Raw genomic sequence first — 12,226 nt, 5'->3', positions numbered from 1 at the left:
AGATGATGGACTCTTATTTACACAATGTTTAAAGCCACCAAATGTTAATGCTGCATGTGGATATCTACTTCTCTAAATTTTTGCACTCACATATACAATACAGACACACACCGAAATGGTTCCCCAAATTACAAAAACAATATATTGATTACCAGTTATAATATAGAGCTGACGGATATGGATTTCACCAAAAAATGTGGTTTTGATTAAACATAATATTAGCTGAAATTGGTGTTTTCTATTATGGAATATCAACAACCTTTTTCTTTGTAAATTTAAGTTTTTTTTCATTAAAACACTATGACCTTGAATGTTGCTTTCCACTTGTTTTGTTTTTTGTTTTTTTATGTTAGGCACCTTCCAGTTTTTTTAAGAGGCTTATGACCTCTAACAGTCAGCTACTCATTTTCGTCCATATTTTGTGTAATGCATAATTTTACAGTTGCATACAGTTGCAAAAGCGTGGCATAGTGCAAAACTTCTCAGAGAACATTTATGTTTTTCGAACCAGCTGATGCCCCACTGTGCTGCCAAAACCAACCTCTGAGACGGCAAATTACAAGAACCTTTTGTGCCCCTTTGCCCTTTCAAACAAATTGAGTTTTTGCTGGGCTCTTGAATGTGTGCAACTCAACCGTTGCACTTTATTATAAAAAAAAAAAAAACAACTGCTGCATGCATGCAGACTGGAAGGAACAGCAGTACTGGAACGGTTTTTTAACAAGAGCAGATTATTTGAGAGAAAATCATGATTTAATGGCACTTCCAGAATCTTGTATTACAAACAGCTATTTTTGTTGCGGTAGACTGGATGACAATTTCCCAACCATCACATATTCTCAGATCATCAACCAGTGGAGTCGTTTCTCTCTTTTATTATGTGGCATTAATAAACATAAAACTCATGCCTTTCTTAATTTTTACAGTAGATCATAAATAACAGTACATCGTCAATTTCAAATACAGTACATAAAATAACCTTTTCTGCAATATATCTTTGGTTCAAAGTGACTGAAGCATAATTTTAATCTTAAAGTGTAGATAAAACAGCATTTTTTAAATATAGACATCTTTGTAGGCTGATTTCTTAAAAAATTGTGATAAAGACACCTGTGATAATTACACCTATGCTCACTAATACACCAGTGTACTTCCCTGTTCTCTGTCGCTGAAGTTCCTGAGAAAGTATAGAGAGAGGAGTTGAATGTTGTGACCTTATGCTCAGTGAAGAGTGTCCACCAGCCGCTGGTAGGTTTCTCTCTCCTGTTTCAGACTGTGATGCTGTTCCACGTAGCGTTTCCCATTCCTCACCACTCTCTCTCTCAGCTCATGATCTGACAACAGCCTCTGAGATTGATGCACAAATTCCTGGCAGGAACAAATGCAAAACAAGTGTCATTTACTGCCAAATGCCACTTGAAGCTTGTCATTGAAGCTGCCTGAAGATATGTTTTTTTTTAAATCATAAAAGATAATCCAAGGCACGAGAATAGAACTCAGATAAAAGCATATGCGCTGATTAGTAAATGTATGTACATTGCCAAAATGTGATATTTGAAGCACCAGATCCAAATACGCCTGTCCAATAGACCTTTTCAGGCTATCCTAATAGCTGCCCCCTCTCATTCACTTATGAAGAAAGGGAAAAACAAATAAAGTGACTGCTACAGTAAAAACAATTCTACACAACCAGCTAGCTGACACAGGCACATGGGGAGTTGAAGATGAGGATAAAAATTAGACAATTAAAAATGACTAATGGTGCCACCGCTGAGCATTGACTGAGATGTGGTTCATCCACACAGCATCCAGAATCCTCTTTGCTCATCTGTTGGCCCATCAGCCCTTAGAGAAGACTCCAACAAAATGAAGCTAAAGTGCCTTAAAGTGTTCCTGCGACATGGCAGCCAACATTCACTGCAGCAGAGAGCCAATGGGCACACAAAGTTTTAGCCACTGCCAGTCAGCAGGCCACTTCACTTTACTTCACTTTCACTCAAGTGATGTGATTATGTCTGGAGAGGCTCTTGGTAGGAAACAGCTCTTCTGTATGGCCATATGAGAGCTATAAATCCCCAGCAACAGGATTAAAGCTCAACTTATGAGCAGCATGCTTATAATCACTTCACTCTTAGTGAAAATTATAGAGCCAGAAAGGGGAGGGCATTTTTCTCTTTAAAGCTTTCAAGTGATTGTGTATTTGTTTCTTCACATTTCATGATACCTACACTCCTCATGTAATTACTTTGAAGGCTTAAAGAACTAGAAAAACTGTCAATCAGAAATAAGACAGGATTTTAAAGAAAAAAAAAAATTAGTCTTGAGCATGATCCACTGCAAAGAAAGTTTTGGCTGAAAGACTTGCACTTGCTGCCCATTAGTCCTGGCTGAGGTCGTGGTTTATCCAGCCCAAGTCGCTGCAACCATCTGTGAGAGCTTCCTCCTGGCAGCTCAGCTGAGCTCACGTGACCCCCCCTGGAGAGGACTTATCTCCGCCGTTACAGCAACATCACGCTAGAGCTCGATGTCTTGACAGCACCATGCTCAAGCCTTCTGTCAGCTGGCCTTAACCTATGTTCTTCTCCTTTTGCATCAAACCTCATTAAATATCAGACTGAAGAGTTCTCATGGGGGCTCCTCATTTTGCACTTTCCTGCTTGCTGCTGTGTGTTGCATCACTATGTGGTAATGTGGTACCTTTGCTCTATCCCAGAAGGCTTCACTTTCTGATTCTAATCTAAGCACCTGCAAAAACATCAGCTCCTTTTGTTATATTTTACCTCCTTAGACTGGACTAATGAGAAGAATTTAAAGCACAAAGTTTTACAAAATGATTTAAAGTTGGAGTTTTCTTTCTTAAAATTGTGAAGTTTTTAAAACTAAATCTATGCTGGGAAGGGGACACACATCTGAAGACATCCTGCGGCAGTGCTTCCATGCTGTTCATTAACAGTAGGTACATTTCTGTGGTCAGTTGAGGTGACAGAAGTAGGGGTTGTCTATGGCATATGTGCAGTACATCAACACAGTCAGTGTTGAAGCTTAACAGGGCTTAACGCATGTGGTGACCTGGTCAGTGATTGCCACTGTATACCTGAGGAGAAGAGTACAGCAGGCCAGTGAACTCATGCTGCACCACGGCTGCGTTTCCCGGAATGTCCCTGGCCAACACAGGTACCCCGAGATCCATGGCCTGTCGCAGCAGAGAGCATTAAACACTCACCAGTCACAAAGTGAGATTCACAAAGTTAGATTCACAAAGTCAGAAGAAAGTTACTCGCTCATTCTGTCATTATTATGACAAAAACTGCACTTAAGCACCTTGGAAAGTGTACAGCTGGGCTATTCTGCTCTTCACTGCCTGAGTTCACTTACAGAATTAACAATCTGTATCGGCTAATACCTTCAGCAGGTTGAAGAGTGAAACATGCTAACATACTAATCAGACTTTAAGCCTACTGTGGATTGTCTTAATCGACTGTGTTTAAAAGAGATTAAGTGGATTTGCAGGTTTTGCTCACTCAGGAATGGGAAGATTGGAGTCAAGCAATTAATTTGGGTAATTGTCCCTGAAGTAGTCAGATAACATTGTAGCTGAGCAAGAAATAGTGAGATAAGGACTCCTGTAAATATTCACATTTCAAGGGCTTTGGATGGCAGTGTTTCTGTATATAATTACTTATTACCTAAATATTATTCTGCGGCACAATGCATGAGCAACAAAAAGATATGGCGTATTTAGCAGATGAATTGTTGCCAGGACATGGTATCCTCCAATTACCCATGAGCGCTGAAGATATTTACCTCTAAGATGGCTGCTGACATGCCCTCAGAGACAGAGCTGTTGACCACAGCGAAGCACCTTTTCATGGCAGCATGAAGCTCCTGTTGGCTCCTCTCCTGGGCCAAGAAGACCCCTGCTGTTCTGCAGAAGCAGTGGCAAAGCTCAGTTCTGTGTGACTCAGGGCTCACAGAGGCGTGAATGATGCTGAACAGCAGTGACAAGCTCGGGGCAGGAAACACGGCTGCCCTATGTGTGACATGCACGGGGCGTCCAGGTAAAGTCCTAACCAGACAGGGCAGCTTCCTGCCACAAAGATCTGTGTTGTGGAGAAGGCCCTTGGCAAAACACTGAAAGATCAGCCAAGACTCGAGGGTGGGAAGACAGAAAAAAAAAAAAAAAAAGAGAGGATGTTGGCGCTCCTCTCATATCTGCATTCTGTTCACATTATGTTAAGATAAAAGTACGCTGTATTTGCTTGGATATGTTCTTGTGCCACATGGGAGAAATAGAAGGAAAAGCAGTCTTCAAATTTTTCTCAGGAGCAAGATCTTGGCAATTACACTGACAGATCTCAAGTTTGCTTTTATGAAATGTGTAACTGATAAAGAAAACTAAACAAAACAAAACAGAAGGCTTACCTTTTAACAACAGCCTCGAACTCCTCAGTAAACACAGGATCAATCTGAAAGCGACAAAGATTACAAAGACACTTTCTCTGAGCTCTGTTTTCATCAAGGAGAGCTGCAATGACTTAATGAGACGGATAAAATAAACAATGACGCAATTAATAATTTCTATCATGGGAAAATCATTCTCTGAAAATCCTGTATTTTCAGAGATTGGGGTCAGGGTGGGGTGGGTGGCCAATCTGATTAATTGCAATGTGGGATTTGCCTGCATTAGCCTGCCCACAGAAAAGTCAAAGCATAGCAATTTAGGTCAAAGATGCTGCCAAGCAAGCTCCTACTTTTTTTTTTTTCCTCTTTCATTTTATAGCTCATGGAATTTCTACATTGAATCTGCTTTAAAGCATGTGTGCATTAAAATCAAAGAATCTAAACTAAGAACACTTTGCTATCCTGGTGTAATCTGGGATTTAGCAGACATTGTAAAACCAGCGGGGGACAGATCACGATAAAGGCTGTATTAACAAACACAAATGATTTAAGCACAGATTCTGTGCTGTCCCAGGATGAATCCAAAGAAATAGGTGAGGAAAGTCGATGCAACATTTTGGTTTTTCCACGTGAATCTGTCATACCTTTCCACTTTTGAGATAATGGCGATGTTGTGTTATCCTCTGCCACATATTTTCTTGTTCTTTAGAAATTAATATTGTACAAATTCCTGCTGCTGTCTCAAGATCTATCATTACATTTTTACAATAATCTTTATATTTGTTTTATTCTTTTGTGATACAAAATATGCTGCAGATTGTGTTGCTTGATAAAACCCAGCCACAGAGCAGTGAGTTGTGTCATCGCTGACAAACTGACCTGAATTTTCCTCCTAATGACAGATGCTGTGCAGCCAGAGCGCTTATTACTTGAATGAAGTAGCTGTGGATTTATGGTACATCATGACAGCCTGAGCAAAGCGTGTCTCATTCTAACTTCCATTTGCATTTTTACATCTTACCGTTATCTCGTTAAATATAACCAACAATGTTTATATTTAATTAACTGTGGAATCCTAAAATTATCAAGGGGGGAATCTGACAGTCATGCAAAAACATGTTTATTATAACGGTAATATATGGCTTTTCATTTCTCCGACAAACAAACAAACACGCTTCCACTGTGATTCAGGGGCGTCGAGATGAATCACACGTCTCTGCTTCCAGTGAACCATTTCATCAAACAACAACAAAGCAGAGCAGAGCAAAAAGCTGCAGTAAGTCAGTGTGGAAGCCCTTGGCCATGTCTAATTGAGTTGTTTTTCAGCAAAACTAAAGCAGAACATACCTTTTTGCCTGACACCACTGTTTGAAGTGACACTAAAATACTGTACATTGACGTCATATCAAAGCAAGTCAGGTGGAAGAAAAGATGAAGACAAACATACAGAGAAATCAATGAGTGAGAGATTGGAAATGAGGAGAAAAAAAAAAAAAGAACAGTTGTAAGAGCACCGAGGCTGCTGCTGTTGGCTGGGTTATGACTTCTATTTGCAGAGCAGCATAAAAGTGCAATCAGTTTCAAAAAAAAAAAGAAAGTTTTACAGCGAATATATAAAGACTGCCTCCTCTGGCTGACTGGTTGATTTATGAATATCATAAATCATGGCAGGCTGTCAGAGTTCAATGGCTTTTTTCCAATTATTTGACATGCCTGACATGAAACCACGTAGTGTGTATATGTGCTGTTAATGTCTTCAGGGATGATACACAGGACAGGAGCATGATGGTGTGTGACAGGGCTCGTAAGTGCTTTCGCTTATACCGGCACGTGTCCAGATAGACGCCCATCCATGTGTATTAAAATGAGGTGGCTCTGTACAGGTCACTAGTCAAAGGTAAGTGCTAATCTGAAGTAGAAAATGCTTCAGTTTATCATTCAGTCAGCCAGTTAGACACAAAAACAAACAGAAGAAGATTGCCATTTCCTCCCAGTACTGGCTGTTAATTCCAGCTAAACAGCTAAAGCCTGTATCTCTGCTACATCCAATTAGAGGCCGCCTGTATTCCCAGGGGAGGCTTCTAGGTAATTTCAACAGTACAGAGAGTCACGGTAAAGAGGCAGATACATGGCAAGTATGAAATAACTCCTGACTTACTATATAATGACTGTGTGCGTACGTACCTTTGGCCCGATAATGACCAACACATTCAGCGGATTCTCACAATGCCACTCTGAAAGACACAAAATAAAACTGGCAGTGGAAACAAAAACACAAGGGTTTGGGGGAAAAAATGAATAGTGGCAGCTTTTTTTCAGAAGCAGTAAAGCTGTTTTTACAGCTATACTCACTTAGTGCATCATTGCGTTTGTATTTTTAAGCCTGTGAAGAGTACAATTCAATTCCAAGAAATGCTCTATGAAAATTCACACACCTGATTCTTCTATCTGGATGAAACATTAATATAGAATTTGACGCCCTCTAGCGCTGTCTTATTACCATAACTGTGTGTTATGAAAGTCACATCAAATAAAAGATGATTGAATAAAGCGCCCACTGATGCTGTTAATCAGTGGTAATTCTCACAGATGATTACGTCAGATTGGATATAAGATGCAGAAGATAGCCGTCAAAAGAAGAAACACCACTAAGACACAACTCGACAAGATAAAAATGTCTTTGTAGGGCCAACATGAGCTGTCACAAGAATCTCATTGCACTCTCACATAACTATTCAGTTAGCTGAAACTCAACCGCAGAGATATAACTTTCATCATTTCTAATTGATGAGGACGATGCCACTGCCTCCACCACAGACTACTACACAAATACAGTGAGAAAGACTTTGTAATTTGGAGGTTAACCGGACCCTAAGGTTTAGTAGGGTGAAAGCATGCCAGCTACAAACACCCTCCCCTCTTTTAGGTGGCCTACTTACTATATTACTTGCTGTGTTTCTATGTTTTTCATTACCAGTATATATATATACGAAAAAATAGTAAAGATAAGGAATTGTATGGTATACCTGAAAATACCTCCACCAGATAGAGGGGGTCCTTGACTCTTCTGAGGCCACAGACCAACAGGAAGACGCGCAGCTCATCCACATGCTGGCTGCTTACACCTGGAGAGAAGCCAGACACAAAGAAAGACAGCGCCACAATATCAAAACACTGCATAATGAACATCCCAAGTACATCGGCAGATAATGAAAGCAATACATCACCCAAGGTCATGGGGAAAATAAGACAGCAATGACTAATGTGCTTGCACAATTCTCTGATCAGAGTTGTAACGCTCAAGAGGGAAATAGTCTGAAAATTGCAAGGTTGCAGCCTAATCAGTGTGTAATACGGCATCATAACTAAAGAGCCGGAGTGTATGCTCAGTGAACGGTCTTAGATTAAAATCAGCTAACCCAGCATCATGCTAACAACATCAAATGTTTTGGAGAACCTCACTTTAATTGAGAGGCAGGGCCACTAAATCGACTCTTCTCCCAGATCATCCAACTTTCAGGATCAATCCGGAGATTAGTCAGAAACTGGCCGGCAGACAACTGCGCTCACTGCCAACCACTACCGTACTGCACCTTTCCTTCTAAAGGCAGAGGATAAAAGAGCCCCGTGCTGTTATGATGGCTGCATACATCACACTGTCAGCCTCAGACTTCTCAACAATAAGCAGATCCTCTAATGAACTTTAAATGGATAATTACTTCACTTCTGTACATCGTCTACAGGTTTATACAGGAGGTGAACCTAATGACATTTACAGCTGCCTAATGGAGAGTGGGTTAAGCAGGGAGACTACCTAGCATTTAAACAGTGCTAACTTCTGACAGCAAAGAAGGGTAACCCCAATGTGAACCTGCACCAAAATGGAGATTAACAGTACTATGAGTCCACAGTCCTGCGAGCAGTTCTGTGAGGCTGTGCTTGGGCACAGTGGAGCTTACAGATAAATGTCTGTACCAAACCTCACTGCAATCCATCAAAGACTCGTTGAGAAATTTCAGTCTGGGGCGAAAGTGGTGGACTCAACGGTCTCAAGGAAGAACAGTACAGATAAAACGTATTACATAGATTTTAACTTTCCCAGTGGAACAAAGCAACAACAGAAGTGGTTTATAAATTTTATGTGACGGGAATATTTAAGATATTATGCCCAGTTCTTTACGCCTGAGACAACAATCTTGGTTTTATGTCATTTTTAAGCGAAGTTGGTGTAAACGCAACAATTAAACATTACGGTCTGATGAATCAATAGAAGAAAAATGACTTTACTTAAACACCAGCAGATGTGCGAGGATTTTCTAACATTAAAGGGTTACAAGAGAAAATAAATTTTATGCTTGACAATAAACCAAAAGGATAAATCATAAATAGTATTGCTCCAAATGGTTATGCTGGCAAAGCAGTGTTGGACCAAACTTGAAGTGAAATGAAAAGCAGCTCAGGGAGGAGGTACATTTTAAGTGTCTGTGACAAACTGAGAAACAATTCAAAACCATTTTGAAAATAATATCACAGACAGACACCAGCACGTGCTTAAAGCACAGTGACAGTCGAGTGAAATCCCCTGCTGCCAGATAAGTCCAGATCAGGAGGCTGAGGCAGCTCTTTTAATGCTATTAAAGAGCATCTTAAAATGACAGCATGGAGTCTGGCCACTGACCCTGATCCTAGGAGCCGATTGTCAAAAAAGCTCTACATCCACAGGACATATTGCACTTCCTCGCATTGACTCGCAAGATGAGAGAGGACGCAAGCTAAGGTAAACACCCATGTCACTACCTCAGAACAGGATGCGGCAAAATAATGGATCATCCCTGGAATCATACCAGAGCACAGACCTGTCAAAATGAACAAGAAATTCAAAGAAATAAACAAAGCCTTTGGACCTGAGACACAATTCATCTTTCCTCAGGGGAGAAAAACGAATTGTGCAAATCATCTGTTGTGCCAGCAGCAGTCTTTTCTGTCTCTTCGCAGTTCTGTGAGTTCTGTGCAAAACACACTTTTGTTCGTTTGCCTTTGATTTCAGAAGGGCATTTGGAACAATCCCCTAATGCTTTAATCAGTATGTGTGTAAGCGTGTGTTCATGGATGTGGGGGCACATATATATCTGAACAGCCCCTTTTAATCTGTCGAGTGGCACAGGGTGACAACCAGAGTAGACTCTGCAGGGTGTAGACAAAATAATGACAACCCCATGGAAACAAAGAACTTTACTAAGAAAATCATATATACTAACTAAACTACACTACACAGGTGAGACATATCAAGCCAGTTAGCATTATGGGTACCACTTTACAAGAAGACTACCCTTATAAAGGATTTATAAATGGTTTATAATTAGGTTATTAATTCGGTTGTCAGCACTTTATAAATCATAAATAAACAATTATTAACAAGTTATAAGACAGTTTACATTGATGCAGGCTCACTATTTGGCAAGATCAAGTTAATGCTTACTCATTATTTTTTACTAATGAGTTATTACCATTTATACCTGGTAAAAAGGAGCCTTATTGTAAAGTGTGAAAGACATCATCACTTCTTAAAGAGTAACCAGTATTTATAGCTGCTAAAAGGGAGTCGTATAATAACTCTTAAGTCTTATTGTGAAGTGATACCCATTATGTATCAATTAAATTTTAAAGAGGTGTGATACTGGTTGATACTACTGCAAAAATGCTTTTGCATACCGCATAAGTCAGACACAGTTAGTTTTCTTTTCTCCACTACAGACAAACACAAACAGTACATACAAGCAGATGAGAGCATCTACTTGTATGAAGCTACCAGTGAGGAAATGCACCAACATTAGTCAGACGGTTCAGGCTGGGAAGCTGCATTTCTATTCAGAACACACACCGAGCTGGACAAAACAGAAATGCTAGCATTTGTGCTGCAGTTTCACTGTTCCCTGTTCATTTCGTTGAACGCCGCTGCCATCACAACTGAAAAAGTACTGATGCGAGTTAAAACATGGGGCATGACACGTTCTTTCTTTAAATAGCAGAGAAAAATAACCAGCTCACAAGAGCAGAGTGCGAGTAATTGTGTCTGCGTGCGACTTTACACTTTGGGATGAGCAGAAGCTATAACAGTGATCTACTTTTAATATCCACACATTTTCCTTTTTTTCCATTTTTCCTTTTCGATATGGAAACAAAACACTCATCGTGGTCGTATAATGACCCAGGAGCATGAGGCCATTTTCAAGCATGACCAGAAACACTGTTCCCTGATCATGACAAGATGATAATGGGTATTTCTCTTAACACCCCTTCGCCCATCCTTTGCTTTTTAATTATCTATTCATAGACCTATTTCACTGAAAGCTTCATGTGCAATTTATTCAGTATCAATCATCAGTACCAATAACTGGACAAGGTGACAACAGACCCCCTGCTTATTTCCTCCTCACCTCTCAGTGATTCAAAGCATCACTGCTTACTCCTCAGGGCTGTTCTTGTCATGTATCCCCTTAACCCCACCTCACATGGCGCACAGCAGGGACCACAAACAGCATACACCAAGTGGCTTTCATGGACTGACAGCTTCTGGATCCCAGTGCTGAAGTCGGTGCCTTTGGAGGGTATATGACACCCAAAGGATAATTAGAGACACACATACAGTATAGTCTGTATCTTCAAACAGGTAGGAGGGGTTGCTTTGCCTCTTTTATGTTCACAGGTGGGTGTCTGAGCTACACAGAATACATTTATTCCTGACGCTCAAACTGCTGCACGCCTTTGTTACGCTAGCCTATATAGGATATACTCTAGATTTCGCTATTTAGTAATGATTAATTGATGTCACACCAGATGGGGGGATGAAAAAGTGCATCAATATGCAACCAAGATCTGGGAGGAGAGAACACACACATAGGATAGTGCCCCCTGCTGTGCTGGGAGTGTGTGTGGAAGCAAAAGGAGGAGGAGAGCTGACAGGAGAGAATAAAGGTTGCTGGAGGAGTCACTTCTATCAGACTGCACTGGTGTGCTTAAGGAAAACTAAAACATAAGTGAAATTGTTGAGACTGATTCCTGAAGGTGACAAAGCAGGTGATCAGGCTTTAAAAGTAGGACAGGGAACATCTACTCTTTTAGACAGCAGAAAGCCAAGACCGCCTAATGACAACTAAACAACAACTAAAGTCGTTATGCTCACAAAAGCACTTTCTAACAGTTAAACACAGACTGCAGGATCAGTTATCATTTCCTTTGATTTAACTGTCAGCTCTCTAACTTAAGGTCACATTCACTGGTTCCTATTACACACAAACTCAAATGAAAATCCAGAGAAGGTGTTGTCTAATACACTGTGGTGATAACACTGTGGCAAGAAAAATACAAAACGAATGGACCCTTTTTCGTAATGCATCTAACCTGCATCTACGGTAAATGACTCAGACAAATGATCACCTCAGACAGCACATGAGCAGAAGGTGTAACAATCTTTACACGTCTAAAAAACAGCTATGAGTCAGATTACAGTGCTTTCGTCACATGTGGGGATAAGCACAATAGTAGTGACTCCTATTTCAAGTGTAACAAATGGAGAAGTGACTGTGGGCGATTAGTATTACTCGCACTGGTTCTAAAGCATGGTGACTAATAGCCCAGGACTGTTGGGTTATTAATCAAATGTAGTCAGCTGTGCTCTCTATGAGCACTAATGCACCTGAGACGGACATCATCTTGCAATGTCCAATTTAAAGTCCAGACAGTTTGTGGAGAGGATGCTTGGAGTAACTGTGCATATTTACTGAGCTATTCAAATGGGAGTTGAAGGCTGCAGGAGGGGGGGGGG

The 12,226-nt window shown here is 40.5% G+C and overlaps 1 protein-coding gene across 2 annotated transcripts in view; it reads right to left on the bottom strand.

Annotated features, from left to right (window-relative positions):
- Positions 1–770: 770 nt before the first annotated feature.
- glt1d1 (glycosyltransferase 1 domain containing 1) overlaps positions 771–12,226 on the bottom strand; it is a 17,563-nt gene continuing 6,107 nt past the window's right edge. For both annotated transcript variants that reach the window (XM_022756372.1, XM_022756380.1), the window contains 6 exons: positions 7,428–7,526; positions 6,586–6,635; positions 4,423–4,466; positions 3,805–3,925; positions 3,095–3,193; positions 771–1,368 (listed from right to left, as the gene is read on the bottom strand). In XM_022756372.1, the coding sequence (XP_022612093.1) occupies positions 1,222–1,368; positions 3,095–3,193; positions 3,805–3,925; positions 4,423–4,466; positions 6,586–6,635; positions 7,428–7,526 (560 nt within the window). In that variant the 3' untranslated portion in view covers positions 771–1,221. The remainder of the gene's footprint in view (positions 1,369–3,094; positions 3,194–3,804; positions 3,926–4,422; positions 4,467–6,585; positions 6,636–7,427; positions 7,527–12,226) is intronic.

This window comes from Seriola dumerili, unplaced genomic scaffold (assembly GCF_002260705.1).
Source record: "Seriola dumerili isolate Sdu_G_001 unplaced genomic scaffold, Sdu_1.0 BDQW01000017.1, whole genome shotgun sequence".
Lineage (NCBI taxonomy): Eukaryota > Metazoa > Chordata > Actinopteri > Carangiformes > Carangidae > Seriola > Seriola dumerili.
Note: the sequence above shows the minus strand (reverse complement) of the source record. Positions and strands in the feature narration are given on the sequence as shown.